The sequence below is a fragment of the Mustela nivalis genome (genome assembly GCF_964662115.1).
Source record: "Mustela nivalis genome assembly, chromosome: 18".
Taxonomy (NCBI): Eukaryota; Metazoa; Chordata; class Mammalia; order Carnivora; family Mustelidae; genus Mustela; species Mustela nivalis.
The window spans coordinates 42,200,998-42,225,308 of record NC_139037.1 but is presented as its reverse complement, the minus strand read 5'-3'; the positions used below and the strand labels follow the sequence as shown (position 1 = coordinate 42,225,308).

Below are 24,311 nucleotides of genomic sequence, written 5' to 3'. Positions count from 1 at the left end.
CAAACAAGCCTACTTGGGGGCATGTACCCATGTCTCCATCCCAAAAGTGAAGGCTTGAAACAACCATCACTATTCGCTAATGATCCTACAGTCTGAGCTGGGCTCAACTAGACAGTCCTGCTTTGGTCACTCATGCAGCTGCAGTCAGCTAGGGGCCTGTTTGGGCTGGGCAACTTTGCTCACATATCTGACAGCTTAGCTGGGACCACTGGGAGTGGGTCAAGCACCCTTCTCTCCATGTGGTCTCCAGGAACGTGGGTGGTTCCAAAAGGAAGTGTGCTAAGAGAGTACGTACTTGCTTGCCTCACACTTGCTGACATCACATTGGTCAAAGTCATTCACATGGCCAAACCTAGAATCTGGGGAGGGAGCACTACTCCAGGGCTTGAATATTGGGAGGCGGGGTTTCTGGAGCCCCCTGTGTTAGTCTTCCACATCTACAGCCCTGTACCAGCATGCACTTCTCTTCTGAGGATGTACATTGTGGCAGCTGACCTGTGAAGAATTCATAGGAACGTTATTCTATAGATTCTAAGAACTTAACTGGAATGCATCTTACAGTCATTGTAGGGCAGTTTAATTTCTGTATTTCTTCCTTCGCATAAAGGTATTTTATCTATCTAACTATTTATACACCTATCTGTCTTAGAAAGTGTGTGAGTGGGGAGTGGGGCAGAAGGGGAGGGAGAGGGCCAAGCACACTCTGTGCTGAGTGTGGAGACCAACATGGGGCTCCATCCCAGGACCCATGATCACGTCCTCAGCTGAAACCAAAAGTTGGATACTCTAAGGACTGAGCCACCCAGGCGCCCCCATAAGGCAGTGATGGCATCTTAGAGCCTACTGACATATAAGATTATATATATATATATATATATATATATATATATATATATTCCAAGATGTATCAACAAACACATGCACACACATATTAAAAATGAAAGAATGATAAAATGTCTCTAAGAAACTGTATTATTAAAAGAAAAATTAACAAATTGTTTTCAATGGGAAAAGAAGGGCAGCTTAATGGCACAAGAGCATCAAATGAACAAAAGCAATCGCCTGCTGGAATTCCAGTAACAAGTCTTTTTAAACGAATTACCCTAAGTATCACCATTAATATGTAAACATTAGTAAGGAATCACACACTGAGCATACTGAGCAAAATGGCCTTTCACTTCCTGTCCCATGGGCTTGGAGCTCCTTATTCAGTTAGCCTGTTGATCACCCTTGACTGTGAAAACAGAAAGCCAGCATTTCCCCCCTATCTGTGGCGCTAGCCATAGATTTCTGCTAGGTACAGTATAATGCAACTAAAGGTTTAACCAGTATCAGAATAATGTTGGAAACTGGGTTCTCCAATGAAGCTGTGGCATTGTATGCAACTTGCGTCATGTGGGCATTTTCTTCCCAATGTCTACTAAGTCTATATTTAATATACATGACTTGTAATTACATGTATATATTATGATGAGACACTCTGAGCTCATAGGCTCTTTGGAAGAAAATCTAATTCTAGGAGCTTCCTCCCTAGGCCATCTGCGATAAAATTGTGTACTAAGCTGACATTAGAGTATGACATATTACTGCCACCTGCTGGGAAGTTGTGTTAAAAGGGAAATCTACAGTGTGTAGAAAGTGAAAGTTATCACTTGGAGTTTTGCAGTGCACACCCCGAACAGCATATGGGACAGCCTCAAATTACTGGACAGCAGGTTAGCAAAATGAGTAAGAATATGGTTGCTGGAGCCAGGTTGTCCTGGTTGAATCCCTAGCTCTGACCCTTCCTAGATGGTGACCATTGGCATGTTATGTAACTTCTTACCTCTGTTTCTTAACCTATAAAAGGGAAGAGTGATAGTACCTCCTTCATGGGATAGAAGTAATGATTAAGTGTGTCAATGTATATAAAAAGCTCTGGGAGCAAGTGACTGGCATAGGGTGAGTGGCTTATGAGTATTTGCTGCCATATTGTTTTAAGACTGTATTTATTTATTTGAGAGAGAGAAAGAGAGAGAGCATGGGGGGGGGGCAGAGGCAGATGGAGAGGAAGAGGCAGACTTCCCCACTGAGCAGGGAGCCCAATGCAGATTAGAGCCCAGGACCCTGGGATCATGACCCTGGGATCATGACCCAGAGCCAAAGGCAGACACTTAACCAACAGAACCACCCAGGCATCCCTGCTTCTATATTGTTTTAAAACTTATTTAACAAATACTTATGAAATAGCAGGCACAGTTCTAACATCTCCACAAATACTAACCCTTTTAATTTCCGTAACAACCCTGTTGGGGCAGGGAAAAGCATATGCAGATGGTTAACCCCAACGCCATAAGATGGGGAGCATGAGGGTTTAAATTCCAATAGGCATTTGCAGACATCACATTCCCCTCTCTGGGACACATAACTGGAATTTACATACTTCAGGGGGATTCCTATTGCCTCCCAAAGAAGGGATGAAAACTTGTGAATAGGAAGAGGGGTTCAAGATTCTCATTCCCTTCTTGGAATCGTAGTTGGGGGTGGATGGTATGTGTGAATGAGTGTGAGGGTGAATAGAAGGCAGGAGAAACTGCCAGAACACAGCTTCCTCAGAGTCTATCTTGGGATTTAGCAAATAGAGGTCCAAAGTAATAAACCGTTCAGCACCACGGAAAGCTCCTGAGTGGGCAGGGGGTGCCTGTCCAGTCTGGTCCTCGCCCCCTGCACGCCAATCCCTGCCCTCCTACAGGCTCCGCTCAGATTTTTAGATCTCAGATCGTAAAGCTCCTTCCCATTGTTTGAGGAGGTGAAAGAGGCCTGGGCAGGGATCCATAGCAGCGTCCAGAGCTGTGATTACACACCGATTCCCCCACAGAGACGCAGGATGGCATGGTGGGGGAAGGATTTTATTGGCTTGTTAGTGGGGAGCACATGGGAGGGTGAATTCTAGGGAACAACAGACACTGGGACCAAGCTGGTGATCACCTTAAGGAACAATAAATTAACTTACAAAATAAATTAAAGTGAGGGAATCCCAAGCAGGGAGACAGCTGGGAATATCTGGGGATTTCTTGGGAATGGAATTTGGAATTGGAAAGGGGAAATAAGAACTTCCAGCCCCCTCAAAAAGGGTGCAAAATGAACATTTTTGAGGCCCCCCACAAGGCTGGGAGTTGGGGTTCTGGGGCTCCAGAAAGAGGGAAGGTCTGGGCTCAGCCAAAGGAGGTAAAGGGGGCTGGTTCAGGGTCGTTCCTCCAGGAAGCGGTAGGTGGGGTTCTCGTAGCCATGACGCTGCAGTTCCCGCAGCTGCTGCTCCTCCAGGGTCAGCATTGGGTCCACCTGCAGTAGAGGCCGGGAACAGAGAGGCATAGGGACCCGACCACAGATCTCACAGTTCCTTTGCATCCAGGGTCTGGAATTCCTCCCCCATCCCATGTCTTTGTGTCTCTCACCTCCACCACTCCATGGCTGATAGCCCCATAGGGCTTCTTCCTGCGCAAGAGCAGCAGGGAGAGGACGATCAGGGAGCCCCCACCTGCTCCCATGATCAGCAGACCAGACACGGCCTCTCGGGACACTCCTGTCCCTGCTGGTGCCTGCGTGGAGAGGACATGGGGCAGAGGCCATCTCTGAGGCTCACCAAGGCCCTGTGTGGCTTTGGGAGTCAAAACCTAGCCACTGACTTCTGACCTCTCCCCCTAAGTCCCCAGAATAGTCCTCCTCTTACCAGCTCATCTCTCTGAATCTCCGATGAGTGGAAAGGAAAACCCCTTGGAACAGACACATTCACCTGGGGAAGCAGGAGGTGTCAGCGACTCAGGAGTCTGGGCCCGGCTTCCTCCGCCCCTGGGCCCCAGTAGGGCATCCCCCAGCCTCCTTCTTCCCTAGGATCCCGAAATCCATGTTCTCAATCCCTTCTTCCCTCAGACCAATGAATCCAAACCTCTAACACCCTTCTTCTTCAGATGCTGGAGTCCAGGACCCCTCTCCCATCGACCCTCAGGCTCCCACAGGTCTGACTTACCTTTCGCTCATACTGCTCCAGGGGGGACATCTTCTCTTTCCCAGAGGATGCAGCATCTTGTTCTGTGGACCCTAACCCCCAAGTCCTATCTTATTCCTGAGAGTCGAGAATGGTGCTATGCCTGCCTGAGGAGGCGGTCAGAAGGGGCTCCGGACTCTACCCAGCAGGTCTGGAGTTCCCAAAGGATGGACCCTTTCCCATTCTGGGCTCAGGGACTAGCGGGATTTGGTGGCTGGGGTCTGTTCTGGGAGATACTCACCTTTCGGAAGGGCCATGGGGGTGTCTGCGGGCAGCCAGAGGAGGCAAGACAGGCAGAACAGTGAAGAAAGGAGGGCATCATCGAGGAAAGGGTGGAGACACACCCTCCCGGGGGCCAAGGCAGGAGGATCCTACAGACGTCTGCACAACCTTAGACATCTGTTCCTATCCTCTCCCACTCACTGTGTTGGTAAGACACCCCCAGACTTTAGGGGATTAGCATGGAGGTTGGGTGCCTGTCCCCTGAAGTCTGGGGCTATCATATTTGGGTTAACTCACCATCCTTGGAATCCAGAGGCTGAAGCCCACCCTTGTCCTCACTGCTGCCCGCTGGGGCAGGGGCTTCTAATTCATTGGGATCCAGGTGCTCAGAGTGGAGGAGCTCCTCTGAGGGGAACATGAGGAAAGGGGGTTGAGATCATGAACCTAGGGATGCCTCAAAACAAAGCTGGGGGAGCAAACGGCAACCTAATAGTAGAGTGATTGGGTATAGCCACAAGTATGATCTGGGAAAGTGGGGAGCTAGATGGAGACACCCCTGGCAGGGAGGACTGAGGTTGAAGTTTCAAGAGAATGGCTCCTTCCTTCCTTCCTTCCTTCCTTCCTTCCTTCCTTCCTTCCTTCCTTCCTTCCTTCCTTATCTTCTTTCTTTCTTTCTCTCTTTCTTTCTTTATTTCAGATTTTATTCATTCAGGGGTGCCTGGGTGGCTCAGCGGGTTGAGCCTCTGCCTTCAGCTCAGGTCATGATCCCAGGGTCCTGGGATTGAGCCCCGCATCATCATCGGGCTCTCTGCTCAGCAGGGAGCCTGCTTTCCCAGCCCCCTCTCTCTGACTGCCTCTCTGCCTACTTGTGATCTCTGTCTGTCATATGAATAAATACAATCTTTTATTTTAAAAAAGATTGTATTTATTCATTGGACAGAGACAGACACAGCGAGAGAGGGAACACAAGCAGGGGAAGTGGGAGAGGGAGAAGCAGGCTTCCCAAGAAGCAGAGAGCCTCAGTCCCAGGACCTAGAGATCATGACCTAAGACAAAGGCAGATGCTTAACAACTGAGCCACACAGGCACCCCAAGAGAATGGCTTCTTTAAAGAACAGGATTAGGTGTGGAATATCCAGTAGGAAGTCACAACAGATCTGGGGCTTCGGTAGGTCACAGTTTCTGGTGTTTGTTCTCTCATGGGGGGGGGGGGGCTTGCCTTCAAGTCTGGATTGGCTTTGCCACTTTCCTTAACCAACAGAAGGTGGGCCCCTGCCTTAAGAAGCCCTGGAATGGAAACTGGGGGTCACAGGCACTCACGGATCTGGGGCCGCAGCTCCTGAGCCAGGTGGGGATTCTGGTCAAGGAGCCCCAGGCTCTGATTCATCCTTTCTTCAATGACTTGAAGGTGGGTCTGCACCTGGGGGGGAGGATGCAGTGGGGAGAGATAGGGAAACTGAGGCAGGGTGAAGCAGGAAGGTCAACAGGGTCCAAGGAAAAGTAGCATATACGATGGACAGGAAGTAGGGCTCAAAGGCCAGGAATTGGGCCACAGGAGGGAAGAAACTGAAGGAGGAGAAGCAGAATAAAAAGAAAAGGAAAAGATGTACAGCAGACAGGAAGTGAGGGGCCTAGAAAAGGAAGTAAGGCAGAAGGGAAAGGAGTAGTCACCAGGAAAAGTGCCCAAGAGACAATGTAAGTCCAGGATACAAGGAATACAGCACGGAAGACAGGAAGTCAAGGTGAGTGAGAAGGAGGAGCAGAAAGTAGGGTCTGAGGGATAGAAAATGAGGTTTCAGGGGTTGCAGAGAAGGAAGTGGGATTAGGGGGGTCCTTTGGAAATGATGTGGCTCAAGGGCAAGATTTGGAGTTCAAAAGTGTAATGGAGTAGTCAAGACACGAAGAGAACATCCAAGAGGTAGGAATTGGGATCTGAGGACACAGAACAAGGGCTGCAGGGGACACAAGTGGGGTGAGGGAGAAAGGAGAGCAGATGGGCAGGAACAGGGTGCAAGGCCCAGGAGGGGGATTCTGGGAAAAGAAGTAGGAATCCAAGGGACAAGATGGGGGGTCAAAGGCACAGGGACAAGATGGGGGGTCAAAGGCACAGGGGTGGCGGTGGGGGAGTGGGGGTGAAGGCAGGAGTCGGGATCCAAGGGGCTGGAAAAGGTCCTAAGGCACGGGGGTGGGGGGTTGCCAGGGATAGGAAGGGCATCTTGAGGGATGGGGTCCTAGACACTGGGGTCGGAGGGCGAACGGGCTGTTTGGGGGCTGAAAGGATCAGAGACCTGGAAGCGCATCTGCTGGGCCTTCTCAGGGTCCACAGCCGCCACGTGCTGGTAGTGCCGAAGCGTGTGCCGCTGCTCCTTCTGCTCTGCCCGCAGGTAGCGCCGCAGGGCCAGCAGGACACGCTCCGCCTGCGGAAGGGAGAAAGGCTGCCTGCCGGGGCCTGCCCAAGACCTTTCCACCCTCTGGCCTCCAACCCCTCAGCTCCCACACCTGAGGCGGATCCCCCTGCAGCGCCGCCAGGAAACCTTCCAGGGCCGCCCGGCGCTGGTCGTTGATAAGGGCGATGACTCGGGTGGCGTGGGTCTCCACCAGGCGCTGTCGCTCCCCAGACACCTGCTCCTCCAGGGTCTGCAGGATGGACTGGAAGTGCTGGCGAGGGGGGTGAGCACAGGGCCAGGAAAGGTGAAAACTGGTGAGAGTCTGGGGCATAGGCAGTCTGGAAAGGCAGGGCTCTAGGGCCACAGGGTAGTGGAGGAGGGTGCCATGGGTCTAGGCATGAGTAGAATCCACCCTAGGGTGGGACTAGGTCCCGGGACACTGACTGGAAGGAATGGGGATACTGGGCCAGGCAGAGCCAGGCAGGACCAGGCCAAATGGGAGCTGATCTGAGGAGGGAAACAAAACTGTTTAGGAACAATCTAGGAACTGAGCTGGCTCACATTCAAGGGAAATACTTTCCAAGTATTATGGGATAGGGAAGGCTTTAGGCCTGGGTAGGGCGAACTGGAGATGGTCTGTGCCTGAATAGGACAGAGAGGAGTGGAGCAAGAGTCAGGGTGTGGGGCTAACCCCAGCCAGGACTAAAGGTGACCGGTGAGTCATGAGGCCGGGCCTACTGAGCCAGGATTGAGAAAAAGTGAGATTAGAGGGGTGGGACCAGAGTCAGGGGGCAGGGCCTGAGAAGGCCCTGGCTGCGTCTTTAGGGGCTCAGCTGGGGAGAGAAGCATAGAGCCGGCCCTCAGAGGTAAGCATCAGGTTAAGAGGAAGCTAAATATGGTCAGTCTGAGGAGAAGAGAAAGGCCTGGTCAGCCATAGGCCCAGAGAGGTGGGGGCCAGATGGAAGGGTGGGGCCAGGAGAGACCAATATAGTAGGGGCAGAGCTGAGGGAGGCCGGACCAGGCCAAAACCAGGTTGAGACCAGGTATGTCCCAGGTAGTGGGGTAGGGTGAGTAAGACCCACTGGAGGGTGTCCTACCTCGTTCAGGGCCTGTCTGTCAGCCTTGGGCAGGTTCTTGGACTGGTTGTCTGCCATAGCCCATTCACGCATCACCTGGGGTCAAGGGGAGCTTCAGGATCCTGGAATCTTCCTTGCTTTACCCAGTGAGTCCCCCCAAACCCTCTTCAAGACTCTGGAGTCTCCAGATCCCTTAGGTTCCACTGGTTCACCAGAGGTTGAGGCTCAGAAGGAATTTAAAGTAGAAGAATACAGTGTACCAGAGTTTTCATAGAATCTTGGTGGCATCTTAGTGGGATTCTAAGTGGGTCAATGATCCCTGATCATTAGAGGTGGTGTGGAGGGCTAGGGGTTGCTGGGGGCTTGAGGAGTCTTTGGAGGCAGCCTCAATATGCGCCTGAGGAATTCTGTGTTTATTTAGGGAGTTCTGTGTTGTAGGAAATCCTGGGGCTCCCAGGATCATTACCTCATTAATCTGGCGCATCCTACGTTCCTCCAGGTCCATCTTGGCCCGCAGGAACCCCTCATGCTCGCTGATTTCTCCAGGCATGCCAAAGTACACATCCACACCGTCTGTGGGTCTCGCGGTGGTGGTTGCTGCAAGGCCAGGAATCAGGGAATCAGCTTGAAGCCCATCGCCAGGTCACCTTCCCTTCCCAGAGAACTGAATTTTGTAGAGCACACTGGAGGCCACCGTATGTCCACATAACCATAACTGCTGTGAGGCATCGTGAGAGATCTAGTTCTGAACTGGGCCTGTTCTTGCAAAGCTTAGGAATCCATTACACCATCCTTCAGCCTTCCCCAAAAGAACCCTGAGGAACAACCAGATGGCTCCTCCACCTCTAGGTACCCCCAAACCATCTTCAACCCTTTGTATCCTTCACAGGACGGCCCTTCCTTTTCTTTACCCAGAGTTGCTCCCATCCCTTCCGTTCCCCTTAGTTGGGTCTCTCCCCAACAGTTCCCTCCTAAAGATACCCCTACACCAAGGCTCCCTCAAATCATCCTTCATCCAGGGCAGAGGGAACTAGGGGTCCAGAGACTGTCTCACCTTTGCTGACCCCTGCAGGGCTGTGGGAGCTTGAGGGTAGAATTCTTTCCTCCTCTTCTTCCTCTTCAGCCCGTGGGGGCTCCACGAAGTAATCATCCACTGGCTGTAGGAAGGAGTCCTCCTCTTCCTCCTCCTCACCGCCCTCTACTCTGCCCCCTAGGGGCCAGGACCGGGTGGAGGGGTCACTGAGGGAACAGAACACTCAGGGCAATGAGAATCTGACCTGCACCCCCAGACTTCTGTTTCCTGCCTCAGGAGCCTTGGGATGGGCATGGAGGATTCCCTCCTACTCACCCAACTGCTGTCCCAGACGGATCGGGGGTCACCGGAGGGGGACAGCACACATACTCCACACCTCGGAACCGATCTGTGCCACAGGGCAAAAGCATGCCGGAGCCATGCAGGATGAGGCCCTGGGAACTGCAGGCCTGTGGGAAGAGTAGGCCCAGATGTCAGGATTGTGGGTTAGGAGAGGACAGAGGGGAGCATGGATACCTAGGTCTTGGGGACTGATGGGGCTGGAGCCTGGAGTCTGGATTCTGTTCTACTGGGAAGAGGGGGCTGAGGTCCAGACTCAAGTTCTGGAGGGGATGGGGCCTTAGGGGACTGAACTCCTGGGTTCTGGGGGGTGAGGATGGGATGGGCCAGGGTCCTGACCTCCTGTGCCTCCTGATGCCTCCGGGTTGAACTCTCGCACTGGTCCATGCGCTCCTGATGCAAGAATCGGCAGCCTTCAGGCACCAGCAGGGCCTCGCTAACGAATTCACCTGCTGGAGAATGGGGGCACCACAGTGAGACCTTCCCACAGACATTAGCTCCAACCTCCTCAGAATCCAGGCATTTTATCCTCGAAGGTTTTCTGCCCCACTCTGGCACCAGGCATCCAGATACCTAATATGAACCTGAGCCCAGGGCCCAGAATCTCACCCCTGGGAGACACCCATCCCCCCGCACTTCTAATCCCCTCCCCCAACCTGTGACTCACGCAGGCAGCGGAAAGGCACAACCTGGTGGTGGGGGTGGGCACAGCGGCCACCCCGGGCACCCCCGCACCAGCGCTCCATGGGGATGGCCTGTGTCGCCTGTTCCACACGTGCAATCTGCAGCTCCGGGTACATCTGGGGGCACCGGGTAGGGGCGATCAGCTCGCAGCCTCGCCCCTGCCAGCCGTACTTCTCCACTGGCCATGTCCCTTTTCAAGGGTCTAATAATCTCCCTAGGCTCTGCTTCTCGGTAGAACCCGTCTTAGATATCTAAGCCCACCAGGCCCCCTGGCCACGCCCCCAGTAGCTTTCCCTCAGAAGCCCCGCCAACCACCCAGAGATTTAATACCCACCTCTCTTCGTGTCACCTCTGTCCTCTCCCCCAATAGGTTTGGCCCACCTTTAAGCCTCACCTTTTCCTCGGTTTGCTTCTAAGGAAGCATCCCTTCTTTCTGTATTAGAACTGCCTTTTTTTTTTTTAAGATTTTATTTATTTATTTGACAGAGAGAAATCACAAGTAGTCAGAGAGGCAGGCAGAGAGAGAGAGAGGGAAGCAGGCTCCCCGCCCAGCAGAGAGCCCGACGCGGGACTCGATCCCAGGACCCTGAGATCATGACCTGAGCCGAAGGCAGCGGCCTAACCCACTGAGCCACCCAGAACTGCCTTTTTGTAGCTAAGCCTCCTAGCTTTCCTATTCTCATTGAGCCCCACCCCTTTTCCTATCTTGCAGTCCGCAAGATCTTTTTCTTAGCCCCGCCCCTCATTTGACCACGCCCACCTTTCCCCCTACTTTTGAGGAGCCCATCACAGAGTTCTAAACTCCGTCTTTTCACTAGATACTGCCCTTAGCTGGCCCTCTTTGCCCAGTTCTCCTTTCCTGACCTAGTTTCTCAAAAACAGGTCCTGCCCTATCCTAAATGTGCCTCTTTCTTGGCCTCGCCCCCAGCTCCTGCTGCCTAGTTAGATCCCTCATTCTCCTTGGACCCTGCCTTTTGTACCACAAGCTCCTTTGGGGCGAAGCGGTCCAGTCTCGGAACCACTTTCCCACTGACCACGCCCCTCTCAGTAGGTCCCGCCCACCTGTCTGCAGTATTCCAGCACGCGTTGCGGGTCCCGGAGACAGCGTCGGGAGCGTTGTGGGTCTGGCTCCCAGCGGCCGGTGCGCAGGTCCCGGTGAAGCGTTAGGTGCCCGCATAGTCCGGCAACCTGGGCCGACCCCGGGGCCTGAAGGTCGGGTCGGAGGGGTCAGCGAGGGCCCCGGGACGTTGGCACGTGGGTCCCTCGGACCTTTGCTCCTTAGGACCCAGAGGTTCAGACTCCCAACACCAGCCCCCTTCACAAAGCACCGCGCACCCGCCTCCTAAGAGGTACTGTTCCCGGGGAAACAGCTCCCACAGGGCGGGGACGCCCCAGCTCTCCTGTTGCTATGGCGACCCGGGTCCCCCGGGAGTCTCGCGGCCTTGTTGCCGCGGAGACAGGCTCCGCCCCCACCCGGGCGCAGCCGCACTGGAGCCCGAAGGGGTTAAAACTGAATCGCGGGGGAGGAGGCCAGAACCCAGGCGTTCTGGCCCCTCCTCCCTCCATCCCTAGCTCAGGGTCCCATTCTCCAGCGCAAAGACGACAAGGCCTGGCTTCAGGGCCCTGCAGGCCTGGACTCCAATCCTTCCAGGGCTGGAGAGCTACATCCTGGGTCGGGGGTCGGAGGCTGAAGACCTAGACTGGGAGGCTGCGGGGGCCCTCAAATGGGTCCAGAGGATGCAAGGGGCAAACATTCTTGGATGCAGGTGTCTTACTGTCTGGTGGGTCCCGTGTTCAGGTGGGAAGGGGTAGGGGCTGAGTCACCTAGGTCAGGAGGGTCTGAGGGGGCTAGACTTTCGGGACCAGCGGCTCTGGAACAGCCAGTTCCTAAGCCAGGGGCGGGAGGCAGCTGGGAGGACAGAAGATGGGGGAGCTGGAGCCAGAACTCCTGGGTTCATGAATGCCTAGTGCCGTTAGGGGCGTATAGGGGCCGGCCCCTTGGCTGGAAAGACTGCGCTTTTTGCCCTGGACGTGTCTGTGTCCGGGTCCAAGGCCCGGTCCCGCCCCTTCCCCCATCCCCCAGGACCCGGCCGGGCCTCACCTCGGCCGCACCGGGGCTCCCACCGGCCAGGCTCCCGACGGCGAGCTGCGCGCGCAGAAGGAGCAGCAATAGCGGCAGCAACAGCGGCAGCGGCGGCGGGTCCCGGAGGCGGCCCAGACCGCGAGCGGCGGGGCTGGTGGGCCCCATGTCCCGGCCCTCGCGCCCTCACGTCCCCTGCACTCCCGCCCGGCCCGGCCCGGCCCCAGCGGTGACAGGAGCTCCCAGCGCCACCGCCGCCGCCGCCACCTCCTCCCGCCGCCCCCGGGCTGCGCCGGCGCCGCCAGCCCCGCCCCACGCCGGCCCCGCCTTCCTAGCCAGGACAATAGCGTGGCAGCTCTGCGCAGAGTGGAGCAGCTCGGGAACCCCGGGTGGGAGCCAGCGCCAAGCCCCCGCCTCCTAGAGATTCCGGGAGTCCCACCCCATGCAAGGGCATAGCCAGGAGTCTGGGTCATAGGCTCCGCCGTTTTGAGCCCTTCCTCAGGACCCTCACGCCCAGCTTTTTCTTCCCTCACACCCACTTACAAATCAGCCTTCTCTAACAGGCGTGACAACATTGGAGATTTCTCCCCCCAGCAAGTTCCTCCCTTGAGGTCCCAGGAATACAGGCCTGGGAAACTTCCCTAATCAAACACAGCAGCTGAGACCCAGTCCCCTTCTCCCTCAGATCCAGGAGTCTGGGCTGCAGGGGTCTTCATTTTCAGAACTAGAGACCAAGGACCCTCGCCTCTCCCGCCCACCCCTTTCTTCCTAAGACTCAGGAGTCTTGGCCTTCTGCTCTGCTTTCCAAGGATCCCAGGTGTTTGGACCTTTAATTCCTAGCTCAAGGATTCATAAATCAAAGCCTTTCTTTAAGGATGACCCGAGTCAGGTGCCATGCACCACAGGACTCAACCCATCCTTGCTTTAAGGACAATGGCATCTCTATTCTCTCTAGCTTCTCCCCCCCCCCCTCCTCTTCAGGGCTCACTGCTTTGTCTCCTCAAATAACTAGAATTCTGTCTACCCCAAGCCCACTGGAGCAACCCTGTCATGTATGTGCATCTGTGCATGTATGTTTGTGTAGATGTATGTCGAAAGAACCTGGAGTGCTACATGGGTGGCTCATGGTTTTGTTCCTACTCTCACTTCATTGCCTAGGGTAGAGGAAGGGCCTTAGGGCAGGTTTTTTAAAATTAAATTTTTAAAATTTTTATAAACATATAATGTATTATTAGCCCCAGGGGTACATGTCTGTGAATCGCCAGATTTACTTACACACTTCACAGCACTCACCATATCACATACCCTCCCCAATGTCCATAACCCCACCACCCTTTTCCTATCCCCCTCCCCCTGGTTACCTTCAGTTTGTTTTGTGACAGTAAGAGTCTCTATGGTTTGTCTCCCTCCCCATCCCATCTTGTTTCATTTATTCTTTTCCTACCCCCCAAACCCCCCACGTTGCATCTCCACTTCCTCATATCAAGATCATGATAGTTGTCTTTCTCTGATTGGACTTATTTCGCTAAGCATGATACCCTCTAGTTCCATCCATGTTGTAACAAATGGCAAGATCTCATTTCTTTTGATGGCTGCATAGTATTCCATTGTGTGTGTGTGTGTGTGTGTGTGTGTGTGTGTTTGTGTGTGTGTATCACATCTTCTTTATCCATTCTTAGGGCAGATTTAATGGAATCCTTCCTTGTGGAGGGTGATAATGCTAGGAGAATCCCCAAGACACATTCACTTCTCAACTTCTTTTTTTTATTAAACATAAATATTCTCATCCCCAGATTCCACCCCCACACAACCCAACCTACTTCCCTCCTCTCATGTCAGTTCTCACCCTATCCTCACTCCTTGAATTCAATTTTTCCAGGGTCTTGAAGGAATTTTGAAGGAATCAAGATAGTGGCCATCTTGGGTTCCCAGAGAGTGAACAGCCATCTTGGCTGCACTTCCATTGGCCAAGCAAAATGCCCCTCAGAGAGAACCAGGACAGGGCCTGGTCTGGCTTCTATCTAGATCTTCCTATGTTGCCTGTCTGCTCAGTACAGGTGGTCATTTTAAAATCTCTTCTTTCAATGTCTGGAAATAATTTCCATCCCTGCCTCTAACTCCTATCACCCCTGTCCCCATCCCTTTACAAAGAGCCCATCTGCCATCTTGAATCCCTTTTACACAGGGGAAATAGTTGGTCAAGTGGCCATCTTGCTCCTTTTGGGGCAGCTTCTTTGGCTGACCTGATTATACACCAGTAAGTCAGACAATTGTATGATCTTTCTCTCCCATCAATGTTCAGTTTTGGAGGAGGAAGGTCACCAACTTGTTCTGGTTCCTCAGAAATCAGGACAATCCATTATGGCAAGTTGAAGATTCCAGGACTCTTCATTTGGAGAGCTGTCATACATGAGTCTGGAGACGTGGGTGGCTGGGTATGGGGAAAGCAGCATATGGGAAAGGTGGAGTCCTGGGGGCCAGATCTGGGGGTCCAATGGATGTCGGTTTGCTGTAGCTGGTAAAAGCTCGAGGGTGGGGTGTGGTGAGATAACCTGCCCGAGCTCTATAAAGTCTGCAGGGGGGGACCATGCCTAGGTGTGGGTTGAAGTCACAGAAGGTAGGGGTCCCTGGATGTCCGAGGGGGGAGGGGGGCGGCAGGAAGAGGCCCCCTCCAGGGCCTTCACCAAGGCTCAGGCTCACACTGACTCCTCGGACCTTGTAGTAACCATTGGTTGGATCCTGAGGGGACAAACGGGATTCTATGAGTTATATGAGGATATGGTGGGGGGAGGTTAGGGTCCCTAATGGAGAGACACACATAAAACATGACCCTGAGACTTAGAAATAGGAGCAAGCTGAGACCCAGAGACAGAGACAGACATATAGACTGATAGGAAGATAAAGTGGGACAGAAAAACAGTGACAAGAGACAAAAAGACAGAAGGAAATGGGCAGAGAAAGGCAGCAACAGGGGGTTATAGGCCTGCTAAGGGTTGGTGGTAATGAAGGAGATGCAGTGGGGAACAGAGAGATTGAGACCAAGACATTCATTCATCTGCCCACCAGCCCCAAGGCTTTGATTCTGTGTCATGCCTGATGCTGTTGCTGGAGGTGACTACCACGGGGAGAGGCTGGGGTCCCCTGCCTTCATGGAAATCCCAGGCCAAAGAGGAAATGGCAAATCCCCAGTGTCAAGAGGCGTCAGGGTAGTGATGGGGGAAGGACAGGTGGAGGGATAAGTCTTAATGGGGAAGCAGAAGCAGGATTTCAGGACTGGGATAGGAAGCCAGGACAGAGTGGTCCTAGTTGTGACAGGTGGAACACAGCATGATCAGGACTGTGAGGAGGGAAGCATGGGCTTTCCAGAACAAGAAATGTTTGAGCCGAGACCAGAGGAATGAAGGACAGAATTAGGTAGGTATGGGAAGGAAAGTAGTGTTTCAGACTAATTGAGTGGCATGTGCTGTGTATAGAGGAGACAGAGAAGGGCTCTGGACTAGAGGCTGAGGTCAGTGGAGCTCAAAAGTGGGGACCCCAAAGGAGAGGCAGGTTTGGGGAGATATGAGGCCAGTGTGGGATCTGGTAGGTGGAAGGGGCCTAGCAGAGGCATCTAGGAGGCCTGGGGTGGGACTGTGATGGGAAAGCTCAAGAGGGAGGCCAAGGCTGGACAGATTTGTGGGCATAATCAGCAAGTATGCCAACAGGCTGCAGAGGTGAATGAAGTGGCCCAGAAGGCAGGAGGAAAGGGTGAAGGGGGCTAGGTCCCAGGTCTGGACCCAGAATTAACAAGGAGAGGACCAAGCTGGGAGAGAGCTGGAGACTCAGTAAAGGGAACCCCTCCCTTCCCAACACTCACCTTGGTCTCCAGAGCCCCCTCCTCATCCAGAACCAGGTCACTGTGGTCCGTGTGCACAATGGGTCCCTGGGGTAGGGTGCTTAGTGAGAGGGGGTACTCAGAGAATCCTCCTGGCCCAGTGCAAGACCCTGACAACCCCCAGCTGGACAGTGGAGGCCAGGCAGAAGGGACCAAGAGCAGCTGGAGCTCAGGTCTGGACTCAAGACAAAGGGCCCTGGGGACATATTTGGTCTAGGGGATAACTGGGTCAGGGGAATATTTGGACTTGGGGGACATTGGAGCCTGGGGTCACTTGTTTGGACTCAGACCCTCTTTGAGTTGGGGGGCCCAGTTGGGACTGGGTTTCTCATTGTTCAAAGGCTGAGTTGTGTCTGGGGACCCTAGTGTCCTACCCGGTCCTCGCCGCTGCCTATCTCCTCCTCCTCAGGGCCCCGAGAACTGGAACCGTCACTGCTCCCTGGGATTCGCACCAGGTTCTTTTGCTTGGAGAAAGAGGCTGAGGCCAGGGACAGTGGGACAACAGAAATAAGGGATAGAGCAGGGTCACAGTTTGTGGAGACCAATGAGCAGGAAGAAAGAGAACTGGGTTGGGTCAGGAGGCTGGGAAACAATGAGAACCTGGGAGGGTAAGGACCCTGAGAAGATGGGCATAGGGCTTGAGGGAGGAATCAGGACCCAAAGGTGAGCCAAGACCATAGAGGTGGGACTGGGGGCAGGTCAAGGCCAGATCTGTCGGTGGAAGGGGAGCAGGCTTGGGGGAAGGTACCGAGGTGGGGTTCAGTCACTGACCCTTGCCATGGCGCCAGCAGCAGAGGGTCACCCCGATGACCACCATAAGAAGAGTCATGGCGGCAGAAGCCACTCCAGCCACAATCCGGACAGTGGGCAGCAAGTCTATGGGGAGGACAGGGAGTGTTCTGATGAGGCTAAGTGTGAGGCTCAGGAGGAACCGGGGAACAGGGACTCAGAGCTTGCTTGGGTTGGATTCTCTGGGTTCAAAAGGTCACCAAGTTTGGGGATACCCAAGTTTGTAGTCCCTAGCTTAGAGTCCTTCCAGTTTAAGGGCATTTGAATTTGGGGTTCCACAAGTTTAAACTGCCTGGCTTTAGAGAGTCTGGGAGTTTGAGCATTTTTAAACTTTACAATGCCCCATATTTGGAGCCACCCTTCTTTGGGGTACCTAAGTATGAGGGGTCTCTCAACTTAGAATTCCACATTTAAAGGAATTTACTGTTTTGGGGGGACTCAGGATTCAAGGGACTCCTAATTTTGAGGCTCTTAAGGTTTGAAGCTGTCTGCATGTGGGGGTCCTTGGCTTACAGATTGTGGCGTTTGGGGGCTTGGAGTCTTCAGGCCCAGGATCTCACCTCTACGTCCCAGGCTGACCTGGGTACCTCCCTCACCCAACCGGTTCCTGGCACTGCAGTTGAAACCCCGGCTAAAATCGGATTCCTGGGTTCCCGAAATGTGTAGCACAGAGATCAGGGCTGGGCCCTGTCCTTCGCCGCCTTCTGGAACTGGGAATGTCTCCACCAGGAACCGACCCTGTGACCCCGCCTCCAGAAAGCCCTCATCCCATGACCAGACCTGGGGGCACAAAAAAAGGTAAGTCTTAAGGAGACTGGAAGGGGAGGGAAAGGCGGGCAGGCTGTGGATCACAGCAGTTTTGGAGGTCCGACTGGGAGGTCAGGGAGGCCGGTCATGACAGCGGTGACATTTCCTTACCACGGCATCTGGAGCTGGGGATGCGAAGACTAGACACTGGAGGCGGGCAGGGCCCCTCAAGAAGGCAGGCGCAGAATGCAGGGCGGTCACAATTGGGGGAGCTGGTTTGGAGATTGTGGACGATCAGATAGAGGCCGGGCCCTCGGAAACTCCAATTCTCAATAAGCCGGGGCCAGGTCTTGGCCCTCTCCACTAATGCCAATCAAGCAGGCCACGTCCCTCAATAAACTCTGAACCTCTCAGAGGCTCGCCTGGGTTAGGTCTCGCTCCCACCCCAGATCGGGGTCTACAAAGCTCGACTTTTCAAGGCCACGCCCCCCCCCCCCCCCCCCCCCCGCTTAGAGCTCGCCCACTCTGCGGGCTCCCAGTCCAGGGATCTGCCCGGTCTTCTAGAAACCGCCCCTTTCTCACCGTTCACAGTCAGCCTAGCCTCCGCCGCGCCGCCCCCCAGGCCCGAGAGCCCTGGCTCAGCCCTGCATACGTAGTCGCCTGCGTCTTGGGGCCCCACCGACGGAAGAAGCAGCGTGGTCCCGGACCCCAGCACCTGGGATGGGGTAGGGGCGTCAGGGGCAGGACCTTGAGGGGAAGCCCCGTCCACCGCCAGCCGCGGCCACAGGGCCCAGATCGGGTCTCACCTGTGCGTCCCCGCTGCGGGTCCAAGTTACCCGTGGGAGCGGGTTCCCGCGCCAGGCGCAGCTGAAAGAAGCATCTTCCCCTACGTCTACTGACATGGGCTCTGGCCTTGCCTGCAGAATTGGCCCGACTGGAGGAGAGAGAGAGGAGGCGTCGCACGGCCGGGGAGGGATGCAAGGATGCAACTTCTGACTCGGGATCACTCAGAAACGACAGCCTCAAGGGCCCAAGGATAGGCGTCTGCTCCATAACCACTCAGCTCACGCTCCCGACTCTCACGCCCAGGCCTCGCCCTCGCCCCGCCCCTCCTTGGCACCGACCCAGCACAGCCAATCCCGGCCTACATCTCATTCCGGCTCCGCCTCCTCTCTCTGCCCATCTTAGCCACGCCTCACTCAAGCCCCTGACCCGCTAAGGTCCGCCACACTTTGGCCCCACCCCGGGCCCCGCCCTGGCTCACATTGCACGTCGAGCGCGGTGCTGCGGTTGGCGCTACCCACAGCGTTGCTGACCTCGCAGGACACGGGCTCAGTCAGGAATGAGGCGTCTGCCACGACCTCCAACATTGGCCCGCGGGCCCCGAGCACCGGGGAGCCTCCCTTTGCCCACCTGCGGAGGGAGTGGGGCTGTTGATGTTGTCTCTGCTCCCCAGGCACGCCCACTTACGTCCCAATCTCAGTCCTCCCCAAACCCGTGCTCCAGTGACCTTCGTCCTCACCTATAGCCAGTGACAGGAGGTTGAGCTGTGGCATGGCACAGGAAAGTGACCTTCTCTCCCTCCAGCACAGTCTGTGGTTCTGCAGACAGAGTCACCACTGGGGGGTCTGTAGAGGTGGGTCATGGTCAGCGGTGAGCAAGGACCTGGAACACCTCCATGGAGCACCTGAGTCCAATGACCAGCCTCTCATAGGCTGGGTCCCCAGTCTCTTCCTTTTGAGCTAGGAGCCCAGGACTCCAATTCCAGTTTCCCCAGGACCACAGGTCCACAACCTCCTCCTTCCTAATATCCTGGACCCTAGTCTCGGGCCCTCTTTTCTGGGTCTGATTGTACTCACACTGCAGGCTCAGTGTGATAGCTGTATCCTTCCCCGATGGCAGGGCCTGGCTCCTGGCCCGACAGACCAAGGTGGCTCCATCATCATGGCTGGAAGGAGTCAAGGATAAGATGCTCTCCACTGACCCAGTGGTTCCTTCCTTCAGCAGGGTCTGGAGGTTATGAATAATAATAATGATTTCACTTACCCTGTATGCAGTGTTTACTACCTGACACTTCTAAGCGTTTTATTTAATCTGCACAATTACCCCATGAAGTGACTATAATGGTCCCTATTGTACAGATAAGGAAGCTGAGAGATGGAGAGATTCAGCCACTTGAACTCAAGACCAATCAACCAGCAAGTGGCTGAGCCAGGATTTGAACCTAGGTAGTCTGGCTCTGGAGTTCTTGTCCTTAATCACATACCAAGAGTCCCAACACTTGAACCTCTTCCCTCACATGCCCCCTCTCCCCTGGATAAGCGTGTTTTCCCTGAATGGGCAAAGGCTGCATAGAGATTTGGACCTGACCTGGCGGAAGGTGGTCCCATCCAGTCGGATCCCATCTCGGAACCACAGCAGCTCAGGGGTGGGGCGGGCATCCCCACGGCTCCGACACGTCAGATTCGCAGGAATTCCAGCCACCAGAGACACAAAGGGGCCGCCCAGCACCTGGGGGGCTTCTGGGGGCACTGTGGGGTAGATTGGGGTCAGAGCTCTATCCTGGGCCCAGAGACCCCAATCTTCCTGGCTCTAACTGACCACCCCTCTGGGTTCCCTGGACTCTGGTAATCAGTTAGCACTGGCTGTCCCCCTGGGCTTCCCAGGGACAAGTGAGGGTCCTCACCCAGCACATGCAATTGGGCTGGTCGAGAGCGGAGGCCTGCTTGTGTGGCCTGGCACTCATATGAAGCTTGATCCTCTAGCTCCACGGGCCTAATGTAAAGATCGTGCTGGCCGCTGGCTGCATTCCCTGAAATCCAGTACCGGGACCACCCTGCAGTTGAGGAAGAGGCAGTCACACCAAGGCTCTGAGTTTCTGGCTCCCAGAAACTCCCTCCCCCCGCCCCCAGACATCCCACACTAGAAAGACACCCAAAAGTGGGTGCTGGGCCAGAGAGACTCTAACCCCCTCCCAATCCAGAGTCACAGCAAACTGGGGGTGGGTGAAAAAGTCAGAAAAAAGCAAAAGAGCAACTGCCATAGAAGTCCGATTAGATACTACCTCTGGAGTGAGCAGAGGGCTATGATAGGAGAAAGGAGAAAGGAAGTCTTCTGGGGAACGGCCAGTGAATGTGAGTAGTAGTCACGTGAGGGTCTACTTTAGAACTACTTGGCAAATCTTTCCTTTATGTTTTAGGTGCGTTTCTGCATTTACGTAATATTTCATAATGCAAATAAAAACCCCCTACTCCCCCCAAAGAAGCTAAAACTTCAGTTCTTCCAGATGTTCATCTAAACCCAACAATTTCCCAAATTTGAAAACATCAAAATAGAAACTTCAGATAAGGCCCAAGCCCAGCACCCCTACCTGGAGCCAACCCCTCCTGAGCAGAGAAAACAGTCTCACCTGGCAGGTCCCTTTCGCCCCCTAGAGCCAACCCATCCTTAGTCCACTGAACCAGCCCCCAGTATTCGCCCAGGGCACAGGGCAGCCGGGCCTCATCTCCCAGCAGTGCCACCAAGTCATCTGGTTGTTGCAGAAAATGGGGCGACAGACCTAGGAGGATCGGGGGAGGGAACCAGGGTTGAGTTTAAAAATGAGCTTAGCTCGGTCATTCAGGACCCAGGAGTCCAGCCTCCCAGAGTTCTCTTCCTGCAGAACTAGGTGTCTAAGCACACCCCCCCACACACACCCCGTTCCATCTACCCCAATAAAGAGGCATCTGGCAAACAATCCTCCCCCCAATTCACCCCCCCCCCCAGGTACCTGCATGCCCTCGGAGGCAGAAGAGGAGGACGAGGAGGGCGGGGACCAACATTCTGAATGTGTGTCCCCCAAGATCCCGTAGACTTGCTGTTGCACTGGCTTCCTTGAAAACTCCTTCCTCAACGGCACACCTCTCACCACCCTGGTCGGAGCTCCTTTCGCGCCCGACTCTTCGCCCTAGGCTAGGAGCCACCCCGTTTCTGGCCTGGAGCTCCCCAAGTCTGCTCAGCCGCAGGCTCCAACAATCTGAAACACCGGCGGTTTCCGCGCGCTTGGTCTCGGAGAAACCGGGGAGGGTCTGATCCCACTCGCCCCGCCCCCTGGGAGACCTGCCTCTTCCCATTGAGAAACTCCCGCGGCCAAGACGCGGATGAATGGGGGCACCGCAGGCCGGGGTCTCCCGGCAGGCGGGCGCCCCAGCCAAATTGGGGTCTGGGAGCCGGAACACCTGGGTCGAAGGAGGGCGTTCTGGTTGGGTTGGACACCTGCACCCTGCCAGGCTTGTGGGGGGCATGACGGGGGAGAATGGAAGAAACTTGCTCAGACTAGGTCCTGGAGGGAACGCGCCGAGTGGAAACGAAGCTATAAATGGGAGCCCCTGGGGCTTCGCTAGTTTCCGCGCCTTGGGGAGGCGGGGCTCGGGGCTCCCCTGGGTCTGCGGGTCAGGAAGAGGACACCGAGGTGCCTGGGGGCAACTGGGACTCCTGAGAAGAGGAGGGGGTTCAGTTCTATTCGCCTTAAAACCCCAGCTCAAAATATCCCTCCCCTGCCTTGTTACTGCTGCAAACCATAGCACTTCCAAGGATCCAGGAATCCAGGCCCCCAGCCCTTCCTTCCCGGAGACCCCGCAGTCCAGGCTCAGCCCCTCATCCCACTCGACTGTGGTTGCCGGGCGACGGCTGCGAGGCGGCGGTGCCCAAGCTGGGCCAGGCAGGGAGGCTGGGAACCGCGCAGCTTGTCCTGACGGCTGCATGCCGCCCAGCTGGGGCGTTCCCACGCTGCAGGCCGGCCGGTGCGCTGCGCAGCTGGCGGGGCAGGTGGGCGGGACCCCGAGCCGACCGAGGGGGGTCTGGGGGCCTGGGACCCTGGGTCTGACATTCCAGAGCCTGCAGGGATTGGGGGGGGGGGGCACACTCAGGTTCTCTGGCGTTCCTGAGCTCAGGTTCTTGTCTCTCCAAATGGCAGGGGCTTGGACTCCAGGATTCTAAGATAGGGCATTCAGACTTCCGTTGACTGAGAAACTAATGGCCTGCGAGTTTCTGGGGAGTTGGGGACTGAATTAGGTCTCCTGCCTGCAGCGTGGTGCAGTTGGGAGAGGAGGATAGGGCTCAGAAAATCAGGTCTTAAGTCTTAGAGTCCGTGGATTAACCACCAATCTCTCCCACCCCCACACAGGCCCAGGAGGATTTGAAAATCACAGACAGTGAACATCTGCCCTAAGCCCTGTGTGTGGTGGGGGGAAGGGTTGGAGGCCTAAACTCCTGGGTCCTTGGGGAGAAGCAGCTTCAGCCTTGGGCTGCTGAGTCTGAGAGGGGTGGGTCCTCAGGACACAGACTTCTAGGTCTGGGGGCCTGAGCTGGCTTCTGTTTGGGGAATCCAGACCCTGGATTTTGACAGAGGATGAGCTCAGAGCCAGGACTCCTGAGTCTTGGGGAGGAAGTCAGTTAGTAAGGCTGTTTTTCCAGACACCTGACATCGCTTCCCCTTCCTGGCTCTCTTGGGCCCCAGACATGGAAAAATGGAGAGTGGGAGGCCCCAGAAGTATCCAGAGAAGGAAAACAGCCAAGGTGGATGGTGGAAGGTTTGTGCTAATTAAAGTTTCCAGCAACTGACAGCTCTACACCCCGGCCCTGAGGGACACCATCTGGTGAGAGCCCCTACTGACAGAAAAGCCAGCTCTGCATCCAGTCCATTCCCCAGGACGTGTGGGGGGCAGTTGGGAGAGGGAATATGGGGGAGGGTGAGGAGTCAGTAATGGGAGGGAAGAGACTAGAGGGAACATCAAGGATGGAGCTGTGGGGGTTCAGGCCAGATGCCTCATTTTCTTCCTGGAGGAGGACCAGAGAAGGGAGTGGGAATGGGAGGAGGGGGGGAATGAGCCGTTCCAATTCCTGCAGGAGATAAGTAGGAAGAAGAAGCTTATCCCGTGTGTGTGTGTGTGTGTGTGTGTGTGTGTGTTGTGTGTGTTTGTGTGCACGCTGGGGTGGGGTGGGTAGGGCAGGCCAAGCAGCATTAGGGTTATAAAATTCTAAGACGGGACAATCAGGAGGGCTCAGCGATGGAGAAAGAAATAAAAGAAGTGTAGTCCCATATTGACTGAGAACAAATATTACTGATGGTCTGGTGTGTGAGAGAGACAGAGCATGGGGAGTGGGGAACAGAGATGAGAACAAAGAAAGACAGAAAGCAGAGACACATAAAGGCACAGAGACAGTGACATAGGTAAAGGTTGCCTGAGATGTAACCACTAATGGAGGGAGGGAGGGGGAGAGAGGGAGAGACAGAGGGAAGCTTTGTGAACCAGAATTCACATGGCCACAGGGTTCCCAAGCTGGGCTCTCTCCTATACCCACTTAGGGCAAGTGGTCTTGGACCCTGCCTTTCCCTCCACCCACTCTGATGGCCCTGCACGCTTGTCTACCTTTGACACTCTTTTACACATATGTACTCTTGTGTATACTTTCACAGATCATGTTGTTGTTTTTTTTTTAAGATTTTATTTATTTATTTGACAGAGATCACAAGTAGGCAGAGAGGCAGGCAGAGAGAGAGAGGAGGAAGCAGGCTCCCCACCAAGCAGAGAGCCCAATGCAGGGCTCGATCCCAGGATCCCGGGATCATGACCCAAGCCGAAGGCCGAGGCTTTAACCCACTGAGCCACCCAGGTGCCCCTCACAGATCATGTTTCACTCTCACTTCCTCCGTGCTCACATGCTCCTGCACTCATGCACACATATGCACATAGATATCTGCATTTCCACAGTCTCTCAGACACACTCTTGCACACTCTCCCCCAGAGACCCCTGATGGCAATGAGGACATGTCTACTCTGGGAAGGTAGAGACTTGCCAAGGTCATGTGCCAGGGGAGGGAAGAGCTGGGGAGTCCTAACCCCACACTGGGTCCAGCTGTCCACTTGGGTCTGACCGGCTGCCCCTTATCCCTGGCCCCAGCCAGGCCCTTGGGATCATGGGGACTGGGGAGGCACCGTGGAATGTTCCTGGCATGTGCTGACAGGGGATTTCATACCCCAGCTGGGCTGGGAGGAGGCTGCTGGGCAGAGGCCT

General features: G+C 54.9%; 2 protein-coding genes across 6 annotated transcripts; both read right to left on the bottom strand.

Annotated features, from left to right (window-relative positions):
- Positions 1-2,869: 2,869 nt before the first annotated feature.
- APLP1 (amyloid beta precursor like protein 1) lies at positions 2,870-12,111 on the bottom strand. Of its 4 annotated transcripts, XM_082711215.1 has the most exons (17): positions 11,867-12,111; positions 10,828-10,971; positions 9,749-9,881; positions 9,421-9,533; positions 9,058-9,191; positions 8,764-8,948; positions 8,176-8,306; positions 7,731-7,805; positions 6,746-6,904; positions 6,535-6,663; positions 5,567-5,666; positions 4,544-4,651; positions 4,266-4,289; positions 4,007-4,077; positions 3,710-3,772; positions 3,435-3,578; positions 2,870-3,321 (listed from the first exon to the last, which is right to left on the bottom strand). In XM_082711215.1, exons 1-17 carry the CDS (start codon positions 12,011-12,013, stop codon positions 3,223-3,225), a joined length of 1,959 nt encoding a protein of 652 aa, XP_082567341.1. In that variant the 5' UTR covers positions 12,014-12,111; the 3' UTR covers positions 2,870-3,222. The 4 variants fall into 4 exon arrangements, with proteins under 4 accessions (XP_082567341.1, XP_082567343.1, XP_082567342.1 ...); XM_082711217.1 differs by lacking the exon at positions 3,710-3,772 and having other exon boundaries at positions 11,867-12,108; XM_082711216.1 differs by lacking the exon at positions 4,266-4,289 and having other exon boundaries at positions 11,867-12,108.
- A 1,476-nt stretch (positions 12,112-13,587) lies between these two features.
- On the bottom strand, positions 13,588-21,536 carry KIRREL2 (kirre like nephrin family adhesion molecule 2). 2 transcript variants are annotated; one of them, XM_082708780.1, is made up of 16 exons: positions 21,025-21,536; positions 20,665-20,814; positions 19,942-20,091; positions 19,626-19,786; positions 19,115-19,265; positions 18,778-18,883; positions 18,520-18,668; positions 18,062-18,189; positions 17,838-17,970; positions 17,427-17,527; positions 17,069-17,288; positions 16,491-16,595; positions 16,094-16,197; positions 15,702-15,767; positions 14,546-14,584; positions 14,070-14,276 (listed from the first exon to the last, which is right to left on the bottom strand). In XM_082708780.1, exons 1-16 carry the CDS (start codon positions 21,365-21,367, stop codon positions 14,205-14,207), a joined length of 2,178 nt encoding a protein of 725 aa, XP_082564906.1. In that variant the 5' UTR covers positions 21,368-21,536; the 3' UTR covers positions 14,070-14,204. The 2 variants fall into 2 exon arrangements, with proteins under 2 accessions (XP_082564905.1, XP_082564906.1); XM_082708779.1 differs by having other exon boundaries at positions 13,588-14,584.
- Between the last annotated feature and the right edge of the window lie 2,775 nt (positions 21,537-24,311).

Coding starts and splice junctions, on each gene's coding strand:
- KIRREL2 (XM_082708779.1), bottom strand. CDS start 21,367: ATGGGAAGAGGCAGGTCTCCCAGGGGGCGGGGCGAGTGGGATCAGACC. Junction 19,787..19,941: donor AGCCCAATTGCATGTGCTGG/GTGAGGACCCTC, acceptor TCTACCCCACAG/TGCCCCCAGAAGCCCCCCAG. Junction 17,289..17,426: donor CCCCAGCTCCAGATGCCGTG/GTAAGGAAATGT, acceptor TTGTGCCCCCAG/GTCTGGTCATGGGATGAGGG.
- APLP1 (XM_082711215.1), bottom strand. CDS start 12,013: ATGGGGCCCACCAGCCCCGCCGCTCGCGGTCTGGGCCGCCTCCGGGAC. Junction 9,192..9,420: donor GGCATCAGGAGGCACAGGAG/GTCAGGACCCTG, acceptor CTCTTCCCACAG/GCCTGCAGTTCCCAGGGCCT. Junction 4,652..5,566: donor GGAGCTGCGGCCCCAGATCC/GTGAGTGCCTGT, acceptor TGTTCCCCTCAG/AGGAGCTCCTCCACTCTGAG.